Raw genomic sequence first — 24,639 nt, 5'->3', positions numbered from 1 at the left:
CTCCTGCAGGAAGGAGAGTGAGTGGGGGGGCTCCTGCAGGAAGGAGAGTGAGTGGGGGGGGAGCTCCTGCAGGAAGGAGAGTGAGTGGGGGAGCTCCTGCAGGGAGGAGAGTGAGTGGGGGGAGCTCCTGCAGGAAGGAGAGTGAGTGGGGGAGCTCCTGCAGGAAGGAGAGTGAGTGGGGGGAGCTCCTGCAGGAAGGAGAGTGAGTGGGGGAGCTCCTGCAGGAAGGAGAGTGAGTGGGGGGAGCTCCTGCAGGAAGGAGAGTGAGTGGGGGGGGGAGCTCCTGCAGGAAGGAGAGTGAGTGGGGGGAGCTCCTGCAGGAAGGAGAGTGAGTGGGGGAGCTCCTGCAGGAAGGAGAGTGAGTGGGGGGGAGCTCCTGCAGGGAGGAGAGTGAGTGGGGGGGCTCCTGCAGGGAGGAGAGTGAGTGGGGGGGCTCCTGCAGGGAGGAGAGTGAGTGGGGGGGGAGCTCCTGCAGGAAGGAGAGTGAGTGGGGGGGGAGCTCCTGCAGGAAGGAGAGTGAGTGGGGGGGCTCCTGCAGGAAGGAGAGTGAGTGGGGGGAGCTCCTGCAGGAAGGAGAGTGAGTGGGGGGGCTCCTGCAGGAAGGAGAGTGAGTGGGGGAGCTCCTGCAGGAAGGAGAGTGAGTGGGGGGGGAGCTCCTGCAGGAAGGAGAGTGAGTGGGGGGGCTCCTGCAGGAAGGAGAGTGAGTGGGGGGAGCTCCTGCAGGAAGGAGAGTGAGTGGGGGAGCTCCTGCAGGAAGGAGAGTGAGTGGGGGGGCTCCTGCAGGAAGGAGAGTGAGGGGGGGGCTGGACCCCTGGCCGCTGCAGCGTAGCCCGGTAGTGGGTGTCACTCGGGACTCAGGCCAGGGCTGTGAGCTGTGCCCCCGCCTGGCACTGTGCCCGGCCCCCGTGGGGCACAGACTGCCTGCCAGCTGCCCAGGACCCTCACACCCTGACCTTCGGGCAAGAGGAGGACGGGAGAGGCCGGGAGCCCCAGGAAAGCATGTGTGTGCATGTGTGCGTTGTGCATTTCTGTGTATATGTGTGTATTGTGTGTGTGTGTATGCATGTCTGTGTGTGTGTTGTGCATTTCCTATATAATAATGAGGTAATATGCAAATTGACCATCACTCCAACAGACAAGATGACCACCCCCATGTGGACACAAGATGGCTGGCAGGGGAGGGCAGTTGTGGTCGACCAGGCCTGCAGGGGAGGGCTGTTGGGGAGGACCAGGCCTGCAGGGGAGGGCAGTTGGGGGGGACCCAGGCCTGCAGGGGAGGGCAGTGGTGGGTGGGACCCAGGCCTGTAGGGGAGGGCAGTTAGGGGCAATCGGGCCGGCAGGGGAGCAGTTAGGCGTTGATCAGGCTGGCAGGGGAGTGGTTAGGGGTGATCCGGCTGGCAGATAGAAGCGGTTAGGGGCAATCAGGCAGGCAGGCAGGCGAGCGGTTGGGAGCCAGCAGTCCTGGATTGTGAGAGGGCAGTCAGACATCCCTCCAGGGGTCCCAGATTGGAGAGGGTGCAGGCTGGGCTGAGAGACACACATATACAACCCCTATGCACGAATTTCGTGCACCGGGCCTCTAATGTGTGTATATGTATGTATTGTGTGTGTGTGTGCATGTCTATGTGTGTGTTGTATATTTGTATGTACTAGTATGTGTGTATGTATGTGTGTACCCACATTGGGGGTGTGTGCCCTGGGGGTTCCCAGTGCTTTGCTTCCTACTGGGAGGACTGAGACACGGGGACCCTCTGGCTTGTCTCCCCGAGTGCCTGCTTGGGGCATGCGAGCCTGGCCTGCAGTCAGAGGTTCTGGGGGCCGCGTCTCCTAGGGCCAGTTCAGAGCCGGGGTTTCTGGGGGACTCTGTGTCCCCACCTGCGGGAATTTCTGGCCGAGACCGAATGCACATAAGCCCAGGGCCCCACCACAAACACAGATCCAGGGGGACCCTCTGTCTCCGCCAGGAGCCGCCCGTCCCCTGGGGAGCCAGCCAGCAGCCACGCGCTGAACCGTCCCCCACGTCCCCCCTTCATCTCGCCTCTGGGCCAAGTCCTCCCGAGCTCCCTGCTGATCCCCGCTGCCCGGGTTGGCCCCACCCCCTCCGGGTGCCCAGTGCACCCCAGGGTGGCTCTGAGCCCCGCCTGCTCCTGGCCATTGCTGGCCTGCAGCCCCCAGGCCTGTCCTGCCCCCCGGCCTCTGTCTGGTGGAACCTGTACGCGTAACCTCCCCCAACCGCCTCTCGCACCCGCGTCCCGTCTCTGCTGCGTCCGGGCCCTTTTGTGTCTTGTGCTGCCGTCGACGGGGGGAGGAGGGGGTCTGGGCTGCGGGCTGGGGGCACAGCATCCCCGTGGGGCCGTGTGACATCGGTGTCCACACACCAGTGTCCGGGCGAGTGACCCCCCACCCCCTCCCTCCCAGGCATAATCGAGGAGCGAGACTCCCAGCCCCTGCTGGAAACCTTGGGGGGTGTGGGTGGCTGGCCGGTGGCCATGGACGAGTGGACGGACACTGCAGGTAAGGCCAGGCCGGCGGCTTGCACAGGCGGGGGCGGGGGGGGGGGCGGCCAGGACCTGGGGCTCCTGGAGCTGAGGCCTTCAGCCTGGGCAGGTCCCGGCTGGCCCCTCCAGCTCCGAGGAGGGCAGGCATCTCTCCAGGCCCTGAGGAAAGATAGTGCCCCCCACAGGGCCCGGGACCCCTGCTCCCAGCTCTGGGTGTGGGCTCGGCTCTCTGGTTCAGCCCCAAGTCGGGGGCGGGCACGGGGCACCCCCACCCTGGCAGCCCCAGCACACACTGCTGCCCGGGGCCCTGTGAGCCCTCTGGACGGTGGGGAAGCGTATCCCCCATGTCCCCAGCCCCCGAGGCCGCACGTGAGCTGCGCAGGGGTCCCCTCCCCCCGCCAGGCCAGGGCCCCCAGTGCACGCGGAGCTGGGCCAGGACCCGGGGACCCGCGGCTCCAGCTCGGCCCTGCCCCCCAGGCCGCCACTGGGAGCTGGAGCGGCAGCTGGCGGCCATGAACGCCCAGTTCAACCGGCGGGTCCTCATCGACCTCTTCGTCTGGAACGACGACCAGAACTCCAGCCGCCACATCATCTACGTACGGCCATGGGGGGCCAGGGGCGCTGGGCGCAGCCAGGGCGGGGGCAGGGGGGGGCTGGGGGGGTGGGGGGGGACCGGGGCAGGAGGCCAGGACCCCGTGCCTGGCTGGGGCCCTGGCAGCACAGCGGGGAGACGGCCAGGCCACGGCAGCCGCCTGCTCTGGCCCAGCTCCGAGGTTGGGGGGCCCGGCTGCCGAGGCCCCGCGTCCTGCCCAGAGGCCACTGGGCAGCGGTTCAGTGCTCCGGCCTCCAAGAGCCACAGCCAGAGGCCAAGGAGAGGCTGGGGAGCGTGTGCACCCCCGGGGGGGGGGGGGCGGCTGTGGACCTGCACCCCCAGCGCCTGCGTGCAGCCCCAGGGCCCTCTGCCTGTCACTCAGGGAGCGGACTCAGGCACAGGGCGCCCGCGCACCCCACGTCGCCGCTCTGGGTCCTGGGGGAGGGCGAGGGTCGCCGCCCGCCTGGCCAGGCTGTGGGCACGGTCGCCCGGCCCAGGCTCACGCCCTGTGTGTCTCCAGATAGACCAGCCCACCTTGGGCATGCCGTCCCGAGAGCACTACTTCCCCGAGGGCAGTGGCCAGAAGGTGAGCCCGCCTGGCGCCCGCCGCCCCCCTGGGCGCCCCCCCACCGCCTCCTCCTCCCCCAGGGCCCACCTGGCGCCTGCTGCCCCCCCTGGGCACCCCCCTCCTCCCCCAGGGCCCGCCTGGTGCCCGCCGCCCCCCTGGGCACCCCCCCCACCGCCTCCTCCTCCCCCAGGGCCCACCTGGCGCCCGCCGCCCCCCGGGGCGCCCCCCCTCCTCCCCTAGGGCCCACCTGGGGCCCGCCGCCCCGCGTGGCCTCTCAGCCCCGTCCCCACAGCTGGCCCCGTGAGCACCTTCGTGGAGGAGCCTGGAGCCTTGTGCTGGGACCAGCTTTGTCACCATCGTAGGGCGTGTCCCCAAACCCTCCCCTCGGGGATAAGCTCAGTGGGCTCAGCAGCCCAGGCCCCCTCCCCCCAAGCCCTTGTGGCTGGTTTTCTGCGTGAGGTGCCTGGAGACCGGGACCAGGCGTCAGGCCCAGGCCACGCTGCTCCTGTGCCCAGAGGAACCGAACGGCAGGGCCAGCAGGGCGGGGACAGGAGGAGGCACAGTCAGGGGAAAGGCGCCATGGAGTGGCCGTAGGGCTGCAGAGCTGGGCAAGGGCGCCACCCTCAACCCCGGCACCCGCCGGCCCTGCGTGACCCGGACCTTCCCCAGCACCTGCGGCGTGCCACTCGGCAGCCTGAACAGGCCCTGGTGCCGCGGAAGCTCAGGGGCAGGTGCCCGGCGGGAAGGGACGCAGGGGGCGCCCCCCCCCCCCCGGAGCTGCCTGCTGCCCGCACTTGGCCTGAGACTGGGCCCAAGATCAGGTCCCGGAGGCAGGCACGGCAGCGCCTGGCAGGCCTGTCGGGTGGGTGGGCGACCGCTGAGCGCCTGGCCCGGGGTGGGCATGACCGTCAGCAGTGCCCCCCCGCCCCCACCCGCTGTGACCTGCAGCCCAGGTTGGTGGACAAGCACCCCGGGGGGCCGGCTCCATGCCATAGGCCCGCCCCCACCCCGCCCCGCCCCCCGCCGCACAGAGAGCTCCGCGGGGCCCAGGCGGCCGGCCCCGACCGGTCCCGCGTCCTCTGGCCCAGGTGCGCGAGGCCTACCTGCAGTTCATGGTGTCGGTGGCCACGATGCTGCGGGCGGACATGAGCCTGCCCAGGGACAGCCACCTGGTGCAGGAGGACATGGCACAGGTGCTGAGGCTGGAGACGCAGCTGGCGAACGTGAGGCCAGGCCGCAGGTGGGGGAGGGGCACGCCTGGGCCCTGGCCGCCACCCCCTTGTCACCGCCCGCCCCCCCCCCACGCAGGCCACGGCCCCCCAGGAGGAGAGGCACGACGTGACCACGCTGTACCACAGGATGCCGGTGACGGAGCTCCAGAGCAGGTTCAGCCTGAAGGTAAGGTGGCGGGGATTGGAGGGAGCACGGGGGACCGGGGGGGGGGGGGGGGGGGGTGCTGGGGGCGGGGCCGCGGGACCATGGGGTGCCTGCCTTGGCGGGAGGAGGCCGCCGGGGACAGACTCGGGCCCAGCCTCCCCTCCCCGTGTCCTGCCTCTCATTTAAGCCTCAGAAATACAACCCTGAGGGGAGCCCTTAGCGGCCACCCTAACAGGACGGTTCCCACGGGGCCGAGTCAGCGGGCCGCTGGGAACACGGGCCACGCCACCCGGCTGCCGGCTGCCGTGACGCCCGGTGAAGGGTTGTGACTCTGCTGACTTGGGGAAACCCCCACCCGAGTCCTGCTCTGAGCCCCGACACGGCTCCCCACGGTCTGCCTGCCCCCGACAGGGAGTTGCCCACACACCAGACCCTCGGCCCGACCCCAGCGCTGGCCAGCCTCCTGCTGGAGGGGCGGGGGGTCGCTCTGGCCCCCGCCAGCTGCTGCCAGTCAGAGGGTGGAGGGCGAGGGTGCAGATGGGGCCCGAGTCAGGGGACGAGGCGGGGACAGACCAAGGTCGGAGGTTTAAATGGACCGATTTAGCAGCGACGACCCCCTTTCCTTCGCGGCGGTGTTGTCTGCGTGAGAAGTCTGTGTCGCCCCCCCATCCCCCCCACGTCCTCCCATGCCCCCCCACGTCCCCCCACGTCTCCCCGCGTTACCCCGAGGGGGCCCCCTCAGCCTTGGGTTTGTGTCATGGGGAGCAAAGCAGGAATCACTCCCTTCCCTCCCCCGTCCGCGTGACCCTGCACCGTTTACTGAAAAGCACCCGCCCTGGGCGCCGCTGTGCACGCCCCTCCGCTTCAAGTCTAATGGCTGTGGGGCTTGTGTGTGTGCACCTGAGTGTGTGTGCACCTGAGTGTGTGTGCACCTGAGTGTGTGTGCACCTGTGTGTGTGCACCTGAGTGTGTGTGCACCTGTGTGTGTGCACCTGAGTGTGTGCACCTGTGTGTGTGCACACCTGTGTGTGTGCACCTGAGTGTGTGTGCACCTGAGTGTGTGCGCGCCTGTGTGTGCACCTGTGTGTGTGTGCACCTGTGTGTGTGCACCTGAGTGTGTGCGCACCTGTGTGTGTGCACCTGTGTGTGTGCACCTGAGTGTGTGTGCACCTGAGTGTGTGTGCACCTGTGTGTGTGCACCTGTGTGTGTGCACCTGAGTGTGTGTGCACCTGTGTGTGTGCACCTGTGTGTGTGTGCACCTGTGTGTGTGCACCTGTGTGTGTGTGCACCTGAGTGTGTGTGCACTTGTGTGTGTGCACCTGAGTGTGTGTGCACCTGAGTGTGTGCACCTGAGTGTGTGCGCGCCTGTGTGTGCACCTGTGTGTGTGTGCACCTGTGTGTGTGCACCTGAGTGTGTGCGCACCTGTGTGTGTGCACCTGTGTGTGTGCACCTGTGTGTGTGCACCTGTGTGTGTGCACACCTGTGTGTGTACACCTGAGTGTGTGTGCACCTGAGTGTGTGCGCGCCTGTGTGTGTGCACCTGTGTGTGTGCACCTGTGTGTGTGTGCACCTGTGTGTGTGCACCTGTGTGTGTGCACCTGTGTGTGTGCACACCTGTGTGTGTACACCTGAGTGTGTGTGCACCTGTGTGTGTGCACCTGTGTGTGCACCTGAGTGTGTGCGCACCTGTGTGTGTGCACCTGTGTGTGTGCACCTGTGTGTGTGCACCTGTGTGTGTGTGCACCTGAGTGTGTGCACCTGTGTGTGTGCACACCTGTGTGTGTGCACCTGAGTGTGTGTGCACCTGAGTGTGTGCGCGCCTGTGTGTGCACCTGTGTGTGTGTGCACCTGTGTGTGTGCACCTGAGTGTGTGTGCACCTGTGTGTGTGCACCTGTGTGTGTGCACCTGAGTGTGTGTGCACCTGAGTGTGTGTGCACCTGTGTGTGTGCACCTGAGTGTGTGTGCACCTGTGTGTGTGCACCTGAGTGTGTGTGCACCTGTGTGTGTGCACCTGAGTGTGTGTGCACCTGTGTGTGTGCACCTGAGTGTGTGTGCACCTGTGTGTGCACCTGAGTGTGTGTGCACCTGAGTGTGTGTGCACCTGTGTGTGTGTGTGTGCACCTGAGTGTGTGTGCACCTGTGTGTGTGCGCACCTGTGTGTGTGCACCTGAGTGTGTGTGCACCTGTGTGTGTGCGCACCTGTGTGTGTGTGTGTGCACCTGAGTGTGTGTGCACTTGTGTGTGTGCACCTGTGTGTGTGTGCACCTGTGTGTGTGCACCTGAGTGTGTGCACCTGTGTGTGTGCACACCTGTGTGTGTGCACCTGAGTGTGTGTGCACCTGAGTGTGTGCGCGCCTGTGTGTGCACCTGTGTGTGTGTGCACCTGTGTGTGTGCACCTGAGTGTGTGCGCACCTGTGTGTGTGCACCTGTGTGTGTGCACCTGAGTGTGTGTGCACCTGAGTGTGTGTGCACCTGTGTGTGTGCACCTGTGTGTGTGCACCTGAGTGTGTGTGCACCTGTGTGTGTGCACCTGTGTGTGTGTGCACCTGTGTGTGTGCACCTGTGTGTGTGTGCACCTGAGTGTGTGTGCACTTGTGTGTGTGCACCTGAGTGTGTGTGCACCTGAGTGTGTGCACCTGAGTGTGTGCGCGCCTGTGTGTGCACCTGTGTGTGTGTGCACCTGTGTGTGTGCACCTGAGTGTGTGCGCACCTGTGTGTGTGCACCTGTGTGTGTGCACCTGTGTGTGTGCACCTGTGTGTGTGCACACCTGTGTGTGTACACCTGAGTGTGTGTGCACCTGAGTGTGTGCGCGCCTGTGTGTGTGCACCTGTGTGTGTGCACCTGTGTGTGTGTGCACCTGTGTGTGTGCACCTGTGTGTGTGCACCTGTGTGTGTGCACACCTGTGTGTGTACACCTGAGTGTGTGTGCACCTGTGTGTGTGCACCTGTGTGTGCACCTGAGTGTGTGCGCACCTGTGTGTGTGCACCTGTGTGTGTGCACCTGTGTGTGTGCACCTGTGTGTGTGTGCACCTGAGTGTGTGCACCTGTGTGTGTGCACACCTGTGTGTGTGCACCTGAGTGTGTGTGCACCTGAGTGTGTGCGCGCCTGTGTGTGCACCTGTGTGTGTGTGCACCTGTGTGTGTGCACCTGAGTGTGTGTGCACCTGTGTGTGTGCACCTGTGTGTGTGCACCTGAGTGTGTGTGCACCTGAGTGTGTGTGCACCTGTGTGTGTGCACCTGAGTGTGTGTGCACCTGTGTGTGTGCACCTGAGTGTGTGTGCACCTGTGTGTGTGCACCTGAGTGTGTGTGCACCTGTGTGTGTGCACCTGAGTGTGTGTGCACCTGTGTGTGCACCTGAGTGTGTGTGCACCTGAGTGTGTGTGCACCTGTGTGTGTGTGTGTGCACCTGAGTGTGTGTGCACCTGTGTGTGTGCGCACCTGTGTGTGTGCACCTGAGTGTGTGTGCACCTGTGTGTGTGCGCACCTGTGTGTGTGTGTGTGCACCTGAGTGTGTGCACCTGTGTGTGTGCACACCTGTGTGTGTGTGTGTGCACCTGTGTGTGTGTGCACCTGAGTGTGTGTGCACCTGAGTGTGTGCGCGCCTGTGTGTGCACCTGTGTGTGTGTGCACCTGTGTGTGTGCACCTGAGTGTGTGTGCACCTGTGTGTGTGCGCACCTGTGTGTGTGTGTGTGCACCTGTGTGTGTGTGCACCTGTGTGTGTGCACCTGAGTGTGTGCACCTGTGTGTGTGTCTGCAAGAGCGTGTGTGTGTGTGTCTGCAAGAGCGTGTGTGTGTGTGTGTGTGTGTGTGTGTGTGTGCAGGCTCCTGGACGTGGCAGCAGTTGGCGGCGGCGCAGCCCTCCGTGGGCCACGTTGTGGAGAGGGAGCCTGGCCAGTTCTGGGAAGTGGGCAGCGGCAGCGGGACCGGCAGGAGCGTGGCTGCGGAGTTGGAGTGCCCGGAGCTGCTGGCGGGGCGGCCACCTGCAGGCAGTGCTGGGGGTGGACGTGGGGGGGCACGGGCCCGTTGCCCACCTACCAGCCCGTTGCTCACCTACTGGCCCATTGCCCACCTGCCACGGGTGGGCTGCTGAGCTGCTGGGGCTGCCGGAGCCGGGGACCGTGCCCTGGTGCCACAGCTACTGCCCCCACCGCTGCCTTGGATGCTGAGGGCACCACCCCGGCCGCCGCCATCGCCGCCTCGGGCTGCAGACCCGGCGCTGTCCTCCCACAGCCGGCAGAGAAGGAGCTCCGGAGCCGCAGGCCGAGCCGTTAGGTGACCCTCGCAGCTCTGCCTGCGGGCTTGGCCCTCGATGGAGCCAGCACCCGCAGCGCTGGGCGGGAAGGTTTATCTGCTTTACTGCCACCGGGACCCTCAGAAGAAGGCCCGAGGGCTTCCAGGAGGCGGCTGCCGTGAGCTCAGAGGGCCCTGCCGGTTCTCCGTCAGCCAGGATGCAGTTCGCGCCGCCAGGGAGCTCTGCCCAGCGCAGACGGAGGAAGGCCTGAGCCCCCAGAACCCGCCGAAGGAGCTCGACCCGCTCGCTCTGCACAGGCTGCGAATCCCCCAAGGGCCAGCGGGGAGGACTGCCCACCGCCAGGGGCCTCGGAGCCGGGGCTCTCTGTCTGAGAAAAAGGGGGCGCGCTCAGGGCGGGGCGCGGTTGCCGATGACGATGGAAGAAATAAGCTTCGAGAGCAAGGAGACACGTCCAGCGAGGTCTGCGCGTTCTCGTTAACCGATGGCCCCGGATTTGGAGCGTTCTCTCTGCACGAGGCGGTTTTCGAGCCAATAGCAGGCCCTTGTGGACACTCGTTCGTAAGAATCGTCTTGAGCCTTGTTGAGATCTGGCACCATATTGTCCCCTTTGCAAAGAAAGCTTAGAAGGGTATCGAGCAGGCCCTGGCAGGTTTAGCTCAGTGGGTAGAGCGTCAGCCTGCGAACTGAAGGGTCCCGGGTTCGATTCTGGTCGAGGGCACATGCCCGGGTTGCGGGCTCAGTCCCCAGTAGGGGGCGTGCAGGAGGCAGCCAGTCAATGATTCTCTCTCATCATGGATGTTTCTCTCTCTCTCTCTCTCCCTCTCCCTTTCTCTCTGAAATCAATAAAAATATGTTTTTTAAAAAAGCATCTAGCAGGTAGGAGGTACTGTGTCCCACAGCTGTTGGAAGAATTCATAGTGAAGTGTCTGCCTCATCAGCTGTCGGAGAAAAAATGTACACTGAGTGGCCAGATGATGATGATCTCTGAACGCATAATAATCTGGCCACTCAGTGTAGATCCTATAGAATAAAAGGCTAATATGCAAATTGTCCCCTCGACCAGGAGTTCGACCAGCATGCAGGCCGGCCAGCCGCCCATGTCCCCTCCCCCTGGCCAGGCTGGCCAGACCCCACCCATGCACGAATTCATGTACCGGGCCTCTAATATATATATATATATGTATATGTATATGTATATGTATATGTATATGTATACACACTGAGTGGCCAGATGATTAGGCGTTCAGAGATCATAATAATCTGGCCACTCAGTGTGTATATGTATATGACAAAGAAACTGCTGGATTCTCACACTTGACCAAGAATGTCCCAATATTTGTTTGCACCACAGCTTACCCCACTGTGCCTCGACCTCTCCATGTATTTGAGCCAAAAGGGGTCCTCAAACTACGGCCCGCGGGCCACATGCGGCCCGCCGAGGACATGGATCCGGCCCGCCGGGTGCCACTGCCTGTCCTGCTTAGCAGCCAACGCGTCCCGGGCCCGCAGTGCGCATAGGAATTTGTTCATAGTTTTTTTCTTAAACTATAGTCCGGCCCTCCAACGGTCTGAGGGACAGTGACCTGGCCCCCTGTGTAAAAAGTTTGAGGACCCCTGATCTAGATTGATGATTCGGAGAAGCATACAGACTGGAACCTAGCAGTTTGACACGCAGGTCTGAGGCGGGTACGTCGGAGGAAAGCGGTTTGCGGTTTTACAACGAGGAACGGAAGAGGGGTATCGCCCTGCAGACGCGGGCCATCTGGACGATGTTCGGGCAGAGGAAGCTGAGCCAGAGGCTCCGGCGGCTTCCTGGCTGGTCGGCTCTCAAGCCTGCGGCTGGTCTCCGAATGGAAGAGACACGTTTCGAAGCCACACGCTTCCGCGCTTTGGAGCAACGCCCGGGAGGGAGGAAACCTCCAGGCGACGCCTTGCGGGCCTGCCTGGTGTTGGTGGCTTCTCCAGCTCCCCCCGTGGATCCCGACAGCAGCCGTCCGTCCGATGTGTCAACGAAGCCTTGGAAGGGACGGCTGGCAGAGAAACGGCACGTCCTGACCTGTGTTTGCAGAGACCAGGCTGAGGGGCGAACTGCGTGGGTCTCCCCATAAAGTGCCCCTCCCCTGGCTGCGTGGACGGCCGGGCTGCCCGCGGCCTCTGCCCCCGCAGGGCTGGTTTGAAAAGTGGATGGAAACTCCTGTGGTTTTTTAATTTCCTCCACCCCCAGAACCACGTGGCTCTGCCAATGAACGCCCTCAACCGGGACTTGGGGCTCTAAGAACCTCAAGGAGGACCCGCCGCAGAGGCGTGTGGCAGCGCTATGCGGTGATGCAGTTGCACCGTGCACCGTATTCTAAAAGGAAGCGAGAACCGCGCGTGTGTGTGTGTGTGTGTGTGTGTGGCGTGCGTGCACAAGCGTGTGGGTGGTGTGTGTGCGTTTCCTCTGGCTTTTTCAGATTTTAAAAGGAAAAAGAAAGCCTGAGAGAGCAGGGCTGGCCGAGGGCCATTGGCCGCCCACGTTTCGGCAGCCGCCACACGAGGTTCTGTGGGTTGAGTGGCCTCAGGTCTGTCTGTCCGGATGCTCCTACGTGCACACGGGCGTGAACGTAGTGTGGTGCTTTTGCTTATTTGATTTTTAACAAAAGCTAAATTCATAACAAAAAAAATGTGTGTGTGCACCTGTGTGTGGGTCTGCAAGTGTGTGTGTGTGTGTGTGCACCTGTGGGTGCACCTGTGTGTGTGTGCGGGTCTGCAAGTGTGTGTGTGTGTGCGTGCACCTGTGGGTGCACCTGTGTGCGTGCTCCTGTGTGCGTGCTCCTGTGTGTGCACCTGTGTGTGTGCGCACTTCTGTGTGTGCGCACTTCTGTGTGTGTGCACTTGTGGCTGTGTACCTGTGTGTGCGTGCACCTGTGTGTGTGTGCACTTGTGTGTGTGCACCTGTGTGTGTGTGCGCACTTCTGTGTGTGTGCGCACTTCTGTGTGTGTGCACTTGTGGGTGTGTACCTGTATGTGCGTGCAGCTGTGTGTGTGTGCACTTGTGTGTGTGCACTTGTGTGTGTGCACCTGTGTGTGCGTGCACCTGTGTGTGCGTGCACCTGTGTGTGTGTGCACTTGTGTGTGTGCACCTGTGTGTGTGTGCACCTGTGTGTGTGTGCACTTGTGTGTGTGCACCTGTGTGTGTGTGCACCTGTGTGTGTGCACCTGTGTGTGTGTGCACCTGTGTGTGTGTGCACTTGTGTGTGTGCACCTGTGTGTGTGTGCGCACCTCTGTGTGTGTGCACCTGTGTGTGTGTGCGCACCTCTGTGTGTGTGCACCTGTGTGTGTGCACCTGTGTGTGTGCACCTGTGTGTGCGTACCTGTGTGTGTGCACCTGTGTGTGTGCACCTGTGTGTGTGCACCTGTGTGTGCGTACCTGTGTGTGCGCACCTGTGTGTGTGCACCTGTGTGTGTCCGTGAACGCTCTCTGTCCCACTGTCTCTCTGTCTGCCCCAGGCTGGCCACGCACTGCCCCATTGCTACAGCTCTAGAATCCTTCTCAATATTCGACAGAGTAAACGAGCAACTCTGTCCTCCCGGGTCCTCTTGAGTATTATGGTCTTTTGCATTTTCTTACAAAACTCAGAGTCAGGCCCGGCCAGCGTGGCTCAGTGGGTGAGCGTCGACCTACCAGGAAGTCATGGTTCGATTCCTGGTCAGGGCACAGGCCTGGGTGGCGGGCTCAACCCCCAGTGTGGGGCGTGCAGGAGGCGGCGATCAATGATTCTCTCTCATCATGGATGTTTCCCTCTCTCCCTCCCTCTCCCTTCCTCTCTGACATCAATAAAAAAAATATATATATATATATATATTTAAAAACTCAGAGTCAGCTTGCCAATCCCACACACGAGCCTCGGAGAGTCTGACAGGGGTTGCTTCGACTCTAAGCACCGACGTGGGGGAAATGGACGTCTTCCCTGCGGAGTCCTCCAGTCCGTGAACCAAATGCACGTTTCCGTGTGTCTCCGTTTCCTGTCATCCCTCTCGGTGGGCGGTAGGTTCTCTGCTCCGAGGCCGGCCGCATCGGCCACATCGTCCAGGAGATGCATCGCTGGCCTTGTTTTATGACCGTCAATGGTGTCATTTGTAAGGTGCCCACCTTGGCGCTGGTACACGGAAACACGGGCTCGTACACGGCACTTCCACCCGATGCCCAGCGTTGGGTCTAACCCAGGGGTCGGCAAACCGCGGCTCGTGAGCCACATGCGGCTCTTTGGCCCCTCGAGTGTTCTAACGCCACTTCTTCAAAATAGACTCACCCAGGCCGAAAACCGACTTCTGCGCATGGGCCACGAAGTTTCAATCGCACTGTACATGCGCGCCCGCACGTGGTATTTTGTGGAAAAGCCACACCCAAGGGGCCAAAGAGCCGCATGTGGCTCGCGAGCCGCGGTTTGCCGACCCCTGGTCTAACCCCTGTAGGTGCTGTTAGACTTCACTCTTCTGCACACAATTCACAGCTGTGGTGAAAGCAACAGTTTCCTTTCCTCCCTTCCGAGCCCTGCTGACCACCCCACCTCCTTGTCTGGCTGCACAGGCAGGGACCTCCGGCCTGGTGCCAACGCCGCAGTGGACCTGGGTCACTGCCTGCCACACTGTGTGCAGTTCCCGGTTCTTCTTCGGTCATGTTGGCTACATTGTGTCACAGTGGACCTGGTTACTGCCTGCCACACTGTGTGCAGTTCCCGGTTCTTCTTCAGTCATGTTGGCTACATTGTGTCACAGTGGACCTGGGTCACTGCCTGCCACACTGTGTGCAGTTCCCGGTTCTTCTTCGGTCGTGTTGGCTACATTGTGTCACACAGTGGACCTGGGTTTTTATCTGCCACACTGTGTGTAGTTCCCGGTTCTTCTTCGGTCGTGTTGGCTACATTGTGTCACAGTGGACCTGGGTTACTGGCTGCCACACTGTGTGCAGTTCCAGTTCTTCTTCGGTTGTGTTGGCTACATTGTGTCACAGTGGACCTGGGTCACTGCCTGCCACACTGTGTGCAGTTCCCGGTTCTTCTTCGGTTGTGTTGGCTACATTGTGTCACAGTGGACCGGGGTTACTGCCTGCCACACTGTGTGCAGTTCCCGGTTTCTTCTTCGGTCGTGGCTACATTGTGTCACAATGGACCTGGGTCAATGCCTGCCACACTGTGTGCAGTTCCCGGTTCTTCTTCGGTCGTGTTGGCTACATTGTGTCACAGTGGACCTGGGTCACTGCCTGCCACACTGTGTGCAGTTCCCGGTTCTTCTTCGGTCGTGTTGGCTACATTGTGTCACAGTGGACCTGGGTCAATGCCTGCCACACTGTGTGCAGTTCCCGGTTCTTCTTCGGTCGTGTTGGCTACATTGTGTCACAGTGGGCCTGGGTCACTGCCTGCCACACTGTGTGCAGTTCCCGGTTCTTCTTCGGTCGTGTTGGCTACATTGTGTCACAGTGGACCTGGGTCAATGCCTGCCACACTGTGTGCAGTTCCCGGTTCTTCTTCGGTCGTGTTGGCTACATTGTGTCACAGTGGACCTGGGTCACTGCCTGCCACACTGTGTGCAGTTCCCGGTTCTTCTTCGGTCGTGTTGGCTACATTGTGTCACAGTGGACCTGGGTCACTGCCTGCCACACTGTGTGCAGTTCCCGGTTCTTCTTCGGTCGTGTTGGCTACATTGTGTCACAGTGGGCCTGGGTCACTGCCTGCCACACTGTGTGCAGTTCCCGGTTCTTCTTCGGTCATGTTGGCTACATTGTTGGCTACATTGTGTCACAGTAGACTTGGGTTATTATCTGCAGCACCATGTATAGGTTCTGTTTCTTTAGTCGTGTTGGCTACATTGTTGGCTACATTGTGTCACAGTAGACTTGGGTTATTATCTGCAGCACCATGTATAGGTTCTGTTTCTTTAGTCGTGTTGGCTACATTGTGCTTCCCCGGGAATCTTTCCATTACAGTTGAGTTTTCAGATATAATCTGGCGCCTGCTCCCCATCTGTCGGCTCTGTAGTTATGTCACCACCTTTCTCCTCATTCTGATCATCTGCACCTTCTTTTTTTTTTAAATATATATTTATTTCAGAGAGGAAGGGAGAGGGAGAGAGAGAGACATCCATGATGAGAGAGAATCATGGGTCGGCTGCCTCTTGCACACCCTCCACTGGGGATCGAGCCCACAACCCGGGCATGTGCCCTGACTGGGAATCGAACCGGGACCTCCTGGTTCCTAGGTCGACGCTCAACCCCTGAGCCACGCTGGCTGGTCTGCACCTTCCCTCTTATTGCTTGGCTATTCTCTGGTGGGGGCTGGGCAGCCAGGCACTGTGCCCACCTCTCCCCGCTCCCCAGGGATTCAACTGGACTCTCTTCATACAATCGGTGCTGTCTTCTGTCAAAATCGAGCTGCTGCCCGATGAGGAGGTGGTGGTCTACGGCATCCCCTACCTCCAGAAGCTGGAGGGCATCATCGACGTCTTCTCAGCCAGGTGCTGCCCGGGGAGGCCCTGGCAGCCTATGCACCTTTGCCCTGCTCTGCCCGCTCCCCACAGCTCCTCCTCTCAGGAGAGAGCCCCCCAGGCCATGACTCTGAGCCTGAGGGACACGGGGGTGTGAATGCTAATGGCCAGTGGAGCCATCTGCTAGGGATTGAACCCCTCCTTGAGGCATCTGAAGCGTCCAGAGCCCACAGGCTGTACCTGGGGGTAGCGGTTTCCGTTCCGAGCCCGTCTCCATCTCTCAGGAGATGCCTCAGAGGCTGTCTCCTCCCCCCCCCCCCCCGCCCCCCCGAGCTCCCTGTCTCGGAGAGAACCTGGTGGCCAAAGACCCTTAACCAATATCCCTCCCTGAGCAAACCCCTCACCTGTCCTTCCGCCCTCTGCCCCGCCCCCAGGACCATGCAGACTCCCCCTCACCTGTCCTTCCGCCCTCTGCCCCGCCCCCAGGACCATGCAGAACTACCTGGTCTGGCGCCTGGTGCAGGATCGCATTAGCAGCCTGAGCCAACGGTTCAAGGACGCACGCGCAAAGTACCGCAAGGTGTGTGAGACCCGCCCAGTAGCTCCCGCCCCGGCCTGGACCCAGCCGTCATTCCTTCAGTCGCTTATGATACTCAGCCCCTGTGGGGGGGCGGGGGGGTGAGCACTGAGGTCATGGGGTCACAGCCATCAAGGAGGCCAGGGAGGCAAGCACAGGAATGAGGAGCTGGGGCTGGGTAGGGCCCCTCCATCCCCCAACTCCCTGCCTGGGTGGAGCCCCCTGAAAACGGCACACTCGACCCTCCCCACACCCGTGCCCAGCATTCAAAGGTAAGTCTCTGAGTTCATCCCGTGTCTTCCCCCAACCCCTGGGTACTCTAAAGCTGAGGAGGGGGAAGTATACGTTGGTAAATGCCGTGGAATGAATGAATGACAGTGAGTGAATGAATGACAGTGAGTGAATGAATGACAGTGAGTGAATGAATGATTGAATAAGTGAATGAATGAATGAGTGAATGACTGAGTGAATGAATAAGTGAGTAAATGAATCACTGAGTAAGTGAATAAATGAATAAGTGAATGAATGACAGTGAGTGAATGAATGAGTGAATGAGTGAGTGAATGAATGAGTGAATGACTAAGTGAATGAATGGTTAAGTGAATGAATGAATGAGTGAGTGAATGAGTGAGTAAATGAATCACTGAGTAAGTGAGTGAATGAATAAGTGAATGAATGACTAAGTAGTGAAAGAATGAATAAGTAAATGAATGAGTAAATGAATGAATGAATGGAAAAGTGAGTAAATGAATGACTGAGTAAGTGAATGAATGGGTGAATGAATGAATGACTAAGTGAGTGAGTGAATGTCTGAGTGAATGAATGAATGGATAAGTGAGTGAGTAAATGAATGTCTAAGTGAATGAATGAGTGGATAAGTGAGTGAGTAAATGAATGTCTAAGTGAATGAATGAGTGGATAAGTGAGTGAGTAAATGAATAAGTGAATAAATGAATAAGTGAATGAATGAGTGAATGAATAAGTGAATGAATGGGTGAATGAATGAATGACAGAGTGAGTGAATGTCTGAGTGAATGAATGAATGGATAAGTGAGTGAGTAAATGAATGTCTAAGTGAATGAATGAGTGGATAAGTGAGTGAGTAAATGAATGAATGACTAAGTGAATGAATGAATGCGTGAATGAACGAATGACCACCAGGTGCTGTACGGCAAGACCACGGAGGAGGTGCGCTGGCGGGAATGCGTCAGCTACGTCAACAGCAACATGGAGAGCGCCGCGGGCTCCCTCTATGTCACCAAGGCCTTCCCCAGAGACAGCAAGAACGTGGTGGGTGCTGGGCTCCCGGTGGCCGGGGGGCTCGTGCAGGGAGGCACCCGTGTGATCGGGGCAGGTCCCACGGCCACCTCCTGGTTCTGTGACTCGGCTCCCCCGGAGGAGCCTGTGGCCCCAGCCGTGCGCGTGTCTTCGGGGAGCGACAGAAAAGCACACCTTCACCCGGTGCCCACGCCGGGGAGGCAGGGGAAGCCTCGCCGCTGGGCCCGTGGCCCCAGCCAGGCTGCCTGGGACGGGGTTTGAGTGTGTCCTGGGCCCGTGGCCCCAGCCAGGCTGCCTGGGACGGGGTTTGAGTGTGTCCTGGGCCCGTGGCCCCAGCCAGGCTGCCTGGGACGGGGTTTGAGTGTGTCCTGGGCCCGTGGCCCCAGCCAGGCTGCCTGGGACGGGGTTTGAGTGTGTCCTGGGCCCGTGGCCCCAGCCAGGCTGCCTGGGACACGGTTTGAGTGTGTCCAGGGTGGGGGGCCCTAGGTCCCCTACGAGGAAGCACAGCTGTAGAGACCCTGCCCCAGGAGGGCCATCCCCACCCCAACCCCACTCCCCACCCGGAGCAGCCGTGGGCCAGGCCCTGGGAGCCCCAGGCGTCACCCGGGCACGCGGGGTGGCTCCCCAGGTCGGAGAGCTCATCGACAAGGTGCGGGCCGTGTTCGTGGAGACGCTGGACGAGCTGAGCTGGATGGACGAGGCGTCCAGGAAGAAGGCCCAGCAGAAGGTGGGCCGGGCTCCCGGCAGGAGGGCAGCCCGGGGCGGGCACGGGGCCATCACCCTCACACGCCCTTCAGCCCGGCCGGCGGCTGCTCAGGAGGGGCTGTGGGCAGAGACAGGACGGGAAGCCAAGCCTGGGAGACCCAACAGAACCTGGAGTGGGTGGGGAGACCCAACAGCACCCGGAGTGGGTGGGGAGGCCCGACAGCACCCGGAGTGGGTGGGGAGGCCCGACAGCACCCGGAGTGGGTGGGGAGGCCCGACAGCACCCGGAGTGGGTGGGGAGGCCCGACAGCACCCGGAGTGGGTGGGGAGACCCGACAGCACCCGGAGTGGGTGGGGAGGCCCGATAGCACCCGGAGTGGGTGGGGAGGCCCGATAGCACCCGGAGTGGGTGGGGAGGCCCGATAGCACCCGGAGTGGGTGGGGAGGCCCGTCAGCACCAGGAGTGGGTGGGGAGACCCGTCAGCACCAGGAGTGGGTGGGGAGACCCGATAGCACCCGGGAGTGGGTGGGGAGACCCGCCAGCACCCGGAGTGGGTGGGGAGACCCGTCAGCACCAGGAGTGGGTGGGGAGATCCGCCAGCACCCGGAGTGGGTGGGGAGGCCAAGGCCTCAGGGATCAGGTGCCCGGAAGTGATGCCAGGACCCACAGGAGCCCCTGGGCCAGTGTGAAGGCAGCAGAGCCACCCACAGGCACCCCCCCTCCCCCGCCCCAGCCCCCTGGCCGGGTGTCAGATGCAAAGCTTGGTGGCCAGGGCCCAGCCCTGCCGGCTCTCTCCCTCCACGAAGCCTCCTCCACAGCCTGCGGGAGGGGCTGAGTCCATGACCTGCAGGGCGGGGGGCGGGGCACAGCCAGGATGCACGGGCCGCAACTCCCCTCCAGGCCATGAGCATGAAGGTGCAGATCGGGTATCCCGACTACATCCTGGACGAGAGGAGCAAGCACCTGGACAATGAGTATTCCAACGTGCGCCCCACCCCCGCCTCGTGAGCCCCTGTCTCGGCCCAGCCCCTCCGCCCCACCCGGCCTGCGGACCAGGGGCCCTGGATCACCTGGGGCGGGGAGGCAGGCTCTGCGGACAGCTCACCCCCTCACACGTGCTGGGGCAGCTCCAGCAGGACCCTGTCACCGAGGGGGACACTGAGGCCCCAGGGGGAGACACATAAATGTGGGAGCCAGGGTTGCCCCCACCACCCGTCATCACTCTATACCCAGAGCCTGTCTGCCTCATTCAGGGCTGCCCGGGAGTCCCCAGGCCCATTCCCAGACCTGTCCCAGCCCTTGACCTCCCTCAACCCCGCCCCACCCCAGCTGCCTGGCAGTGACAGCCCTGGTCCCGCAGCTGAACTTCTCGGAGCACCTATATTTCGAGAACGGCCTGCAGAACCTCAAGGCCAGCGCCCAGCGGAGCCTCAAGAAGCTGCGGAAGAAGGTGGACCAGGACCTGTGAGTGGGGACAGCACTGGGGGCGGGGCCTGTGAGGGGGACAGCACTGGGGGCGGGGCCTGTGAGGGGGACAGCAGAGGGGGGCCGGGGCCTGTGAGGGGGGACAGCACTGGGGGCCGGGGCCTGTGAGGGGGGACAGCACTGGGGGCCGGGGCCTGTGAGGGGGGACAGCACTGGGGGGCGGGGCCTGTGAGGGGGGACAGCACTGGAGGGCGGGGCTTGTGAGGGGGACAGCACTGGGGGCCGGGGCCTGTGAGGGGGGACAGCACTGGGGGGCGGGGCCTGTGAGGGGGACAGCACTGGGGGCGGGGCCTGTGAGGGGGGACAGCACTGGGGGACAGGGCCTGTGAGGGGGGACAGCACGGGGGGGGGGGCAAAGCCTGTGAAAGGGGACAGCACGGGGGGCGGGGCCTGTGAGGGGGGACAGCACTGGGGGGCGGGGCCTGTGAGGGGGGACAGCACTGGGGGGTGGGGGGCGGCCAGGGCCGGACACCGGGCCAGCTGGGGGAGGCAGTGGGTCCGAATCAGAGCCACCCCTGCTTTGGGGGAGCAGGCCAGGGAGGAGCCAGCTGTCCGGACTGGCCGGGCCCCCAGCTGGCTGCTGGCAGTGCTGGCCCTGTGTGGCCGGGTGGCTGGGGCCCTCAGGGGGCCCAGAGGGAGGGGCCCAGGAAACAGGACCACCAGTGACCAGCTCTCTCCTCAGCTGGATCATCGGGGCCGCGGTGGTCAACGCGTTCTACTCGCCAAACCGGAACCAGATTGGTAGGCCCCCCATCCCCCCACCCACCCCCCTCTGAGGCCGGAGGGGGCCTGAGCAGCCTGCCCTTCCTCCTGGGGGCACCCCCTGCCCGTTCTCTAAAGGGGAGAGGGCACCATCTCTCCCACCGGCAGGAACTCACCCCGTCACCCCCCCAGGGGCCGTTCCCGTGTCTGTTCAGGAGCGGTGGAGGGGGGGTCTCGGAGAGCCGGAAAGGGCATGAACGGTGCAGAGAACCCGGACTTGGGTCCCAGGCCTGCCACGCCCTCCCCTGCCCCTGGGCTCCGAGCCTCGGCTTCCTCGCCTGTAAAGTGGGGGGTCCCCACCCCTACCTCCCGGGGTGGATTAGAAGGCAGGACCCTGGAGGTCGGGCGCAGGCGGCGTGCTCACTCACAGCTTCTCTGCCCCGCACGCCCCCGCAGTGTTCCCCGCCGGGATCCTGCAGCCCCCCTTCTTCAGCAAGGACCAGCCGCAGGCCCTGAACTTCGGCGGCATTGGGATGGTGATCGGACACGAGATCACCCACGGCTTTGATGACAACGGTAGGGGCGCCCGGGGGGTCAGAGCTGCACCTAAAGTCACACCTCCCCCCCCCCCCCCCCCCCCGCCCAGCAGCAGCCTGGAAGGGGTCTGAGGCCAAGTCAGGTCGCGGGAAGGTCCCGGCTGTCCACCCAGCCCCTTTGTGATTAGGTGGGGACACCAAGCAGGTCCCCAGGGGAGCTCTGGGGGCGGAGTAGGTCTTGAGTGGTAGGCTCGGCCGGGCAGAGGGATGGAGGAGAGGGCCCAGGGCTCCAGGGCCAGATCCCGCCTGCACCGTGTGAGCCGGCCCCACCCCTCCTGGGCCTGTGACCCCGAGAAGGCAAAGCCCAGTGCACCTGGAGACTCCAGCGCTGGTCTCCAGCCGGGGTACCCCAGGGCACCCAGCAGCCTCCAGCCGGGGTCTCCCCAGGGCACCCAGCAGCCTCCAGCCGGGGTCTCCCCAGGCGCCCAGCAACCTCCAGCCGGGGTACCCCAGGCGCCCAGCAGCCTCCAGCCAGGGTCTCCCCAGGCGCCCAGCAGCCTCCAGCCAGGCCAAGCTGACCTGACACCCCGACCTCCCTCCCCCGGGCGCCCTGCCTGACTCGGGGTCTGTGGCCAGGCTCGGGGTGGCAGCTGCAACCCGGGGAGGCTCTTCACCCCGAGCCTGACCTTGGGCACCTTCCAAGGCAGCCCGGGGTCCCAGGACACGCCCGCCCTTCTGGGGGCTCAGACATCAGGGGGGTCTGGGACTGAGGTGGCACGGAGGCCCCCAGCCCTGTCTCTCCCGGCGCCTGAGCTCTGTCCCCGGTCAGGTGCTGACCCTCAGGGCCCGCTCTCTGCTCACTCACCTGAGCTCAGACTCGGGTCCCTGGAGGGCAGGCAGGAGGCCCACCACCCCTCTGCCCGCCCCCAGGCCGCAACTTCGACGAGGAGGGCAACATGCTGGACTGGTGGAGCAACTTCTCGGCCCAGCACTTCCAGGAGCAGTCGGAGTGCATGGTGCACCAGTACGGGAACTACTCCTGGGACCTGGCGGAGCAGCAGAACGTGAGCGCCCAGCAGGGCCGCGCCGCTGGGGATGGGCCTGGGGTGGGGACAGAGCCCATGCGGGGACAGAGCCTGGGGTGGGGACCACACGGGGAGGGGGGTGGGGACCCTGCCTGGGAAGGGGAGGGAGCTGCCCCTCCCGCGTCCTGTCCCTGCTGCAGGTGAACGGGCTCAGCACCCTCGGGGAGAACATCGCTGACAACGGAGGGGTGCGGCAGGCATACAAGGTGGGCCCGGGGGGTGGGCACGGGGCCCTCAGAGTGACAGGATGCCCCCTGCCCGGCCGGGTGTATCCCCGCCCCCTTTGCCTGGCCGGGCAGAGGCGCGTGCCCTGGCTGCTCTGCCCACGCGTTGCCTTGACCTTAGCCGAGGCCTCTGCCCTCGGGTGGCCACTGTCCGTCTCCAAGTAAGACAGTGACGGTCATGGCACAGCCCCCCCACCACAGCCCCAGGCACTGGGCGTCAGGAGCTCATTCTAGGGGGGTCCGGGGGGGGGGGTGCTGCCTGGGCAGGAGCTTCTGTGGAGCCCAGCCTGTGGCGGTGCCCAGCTGGCCGCGGAGTAATGAGGGTGGGGAGCGCCTTCCGGGGTGCGCAAAGGGCCCTGAGCCGCAGAGGCGGACCCCCCGCCGGGGTCCCGGAGGGAAGGCGGGGCCAGCGCCCGGTCGGTGCCCGCAGGCTTACCGCAAGTGGAGAGCGGAGGGCGGCCGGGACCAGCAGCTGCCAGGCCTGGACCTGACCTTCGACCAGGTCTTCTTCCTCAACTACGCTCAGGTGGGGCCACGACCCCTCCCACCTGCCCCCAACTCCTCCCACCCGCGTCTGTGCAGGCCCCACTGTGGGAGCCTCCAGGGGCGCTGGGCAGGCAGGCGAGGGGGCCTGGAAGCTTCCAGGAGGAAGAGGAAGAAGGGAGGGGGCGGGTGGGGGAGGAGTCAGATGAGGCGGCGGAGGGGGACCTGCTGGCGCCCCCTCTCACTGAGACTCCCTGGGGCCTGAAAAGAAACGCCACCTCCACCCCCTCAGGCCGCCCGGGCCTGGCCTTCCCCCTCCTCCATCTGCTCAGGTGCCCTCTTACCTGGTCCTGCCCAAGACCCGCCCCCGCCCCCGGGCCCCGCCCCCGGCCCCGCCCCCAGCCCGCAGCCACGCCCTCACGCGCTCCCAGGTGTGGTGCGGCTCCTACCGGCCAGAGTTCGCGGTGCAGTCCATCAAGACGGACGTCCACAGCCCCCTGAAGTACAGGCAAGTGCGCCCCGCGCCCGCGCCCCCGCGTCCCCCCCCCCCGACCCCCCGCGCCCTCCGCGACCCCGCGCCCCCCGCGCCCCCCCGCGCCCCCCCGCGCCCCCGTGCGTCTCAGGCCCTCCGTCTGCCCGCAGGGTGCTGGGCTCCCTGCAGAACCTGGCCGCCTTCTCCGACGCCTTCCACTGCGCCCAGGGCACCCCCATGCACCCGCAGGTGCGATGCCGCGTCTGGTAGCCGAGGCCGAGCCACACTGCGCTGCCCACACCCACCCGAGGTCCGAGGCGACCCGACGGCTCTGAGACGGTGCGGCCGGCGGGGACCTGCGTGCGCTCCGGGCCAGACCCGCACCGGCCGGGACTCTGTGGGGACCCGGGGTGAGCAGTGCCCCGCGCAGCCCCGCGACGCCTTTACCTGCCTTCTGCCCGCTCCACGCGCGTCCTCAGGTGTCACCAGCTTCGGACTTGAGCGAAGTAAACGCTTCAGAGAATCCGCGCCTGTCTGTCTGGGCCGCGGGTGCCGCCTGTCTGTCTGGGCCGCGGGTGCCGGGCCCTGGGTGCCCGCCCCACACCCCTCCCGCCTCGGGTCCACCGCTGATGCTGCCGCCCGTGGCCTGGGGCCAAACGAGGGCGCAGTGAGGAGACGCAGGCGCTCTGGGGCCCTCGGGGTCCTTGTGCGGGGTCAGGGCAGGGGTCAGGGTGCCCCCGAATAATGGCCCTTGGCGCTCGGGGACCCGCGGGAAGGAGCCCAAGTCGGAGGTGGGTAGAGACCCCAGGCCCCAGTCCAGAAGTTGGATTTGGGGTTCTGTGGACCGGAAGCCAGTGGAGAGTTAAAGCACCAGAGGACACCTCCCCCTGCCCTGAGCTTTGGGGTGGGGGGAGTGGGGGAAAGGGGGGAGAGGGAGGAGGGGGAGGGGAGAGGGAGGGGATCCAGCAGCTGGGGGGCTAGCTAGGAGGCCTCTGTTGTCATTGAGGCCCAGACCAGGGGGTACAAGGGAGCTACTGGGAAGGTCATCTGAGCCTGAACCCACTCAGTCCACAGAGCCCCAAGGAGAGGGGGGGGGAGGGGGGCCTCTGGGCGTGAGAGGCTGGCAGGGCTGGTGCAACCCACATGGAAGGCGGGGGAGGGGTTGCCGGAAGTCCCTGGTGGGCCAAGACACCCCCACCAGCCAGCCACAGGGGCAAGTGACAAGTCCCAGGTCAGTGAAAGTGCCTGGGCAGACCAGCCTTTTTCTCCGTCTGCCCTTCCTCCCAGCTCCCGGGAACCCCTTTAGCTCCCGTCGCACAAGAGCCCTCCCCG

The 24,639-nt window shown here is 63.6% G+C and overlaps 1 protein-coding gene across 2 annotated transcripts in view; it reads left to right on the top strand.

Annotated features, from left to right (window-relative positions):
* MMEL1 (membrane metalloendopeptidase like 1) overlaps window positions 1–23,835 on the top strand; it is a 29,066-nt gene extending 5,231 nt beyond the window's left edge. For both annotated transcript variants that reach the window (XM_080655936.1, XM_080655935.1), the window contains 18 exons: window positions 2,419–2,514; window positions 2,976–3,094; window positions 3,611–3,676; window positions 4,747–4,881; window positions 4,967–5,056; window positions 15,653–15,789; window positions 16,246–16,339; window positions 17,498–17,626; window positions 18,243–18,341; window positions 19,221–19,304; window positions 19,681–19,784; window positions 20,488–20,546; window positions 20,964–21,083; window positions 21,974–22,107; window positions 22,269–22,334; window positions 22,783–22,878; window positions 23,267–23,343; window positions 23,478–23,835. In XM_080655936.1, coding sequence (XP_080512062.1) covers window positions 2,419–2,514; window positions 2,976–3,094; window positions 3,611–3,676; window positions 4,747–4,881; window positions 4,967–5,056; window positions 15,653–15,789; window positions 16,246–16,339; window positions 17,498–17,626; window positions 18,243–18,341; window positions 19,221–19,304; window positions 19,681–19,784; window positions 20,488–20,546; window positions 20,964–21,083; window positions 21,974–22,107; window positions 22,269–22,334; window positions 22,783–22,878; window positions 23,267–23,343; window positions 23,478–23,577 — 1,805 coding nt within the window. In that variant the 3' untranslated portion in view covers window positions 23,578–23,835. The remainder of the gene's footprint in view (window positions 1–2,418; window positions 2,515–2,975; window positions 3,095–3,610; window positions 3,677–4,746; window positions 4,882–4,966; window positions 5,057–15,652; window positions 15,790–16,245; window positions 16,340–17,497; window positions 17,627–18,242; window positions 18,342–19,220; window positions 19,305–19,680; window positions 19,785–20,487; window positions 20,547–20,963; window positions 21,084–21,973; window positions 22,108–22,268; window positions 22,335–22,782; window positions 22,879–23,266; window positions 23,344–23,477) is intronic.
* Window positions 23,836–24,639: the final 804 nt, after the last annotated feature.

The sequence above is a fragment of the Plecotus auritus genome (assembly GCF_963455305.1).
Source record: "Plecotus auritus genome assembly, chromosome: 2".
Classification (NCBI taxonomy): domain Eukaryota; kingdom Metazoa; phylum Chordata; class Mammalia; order Chiroptera; family Vespertilionidae; genus Plecotus; species Plecotus auritus.
This window is presented reverse-complemented; position numbering and strand designations above follow the sequence as displayed.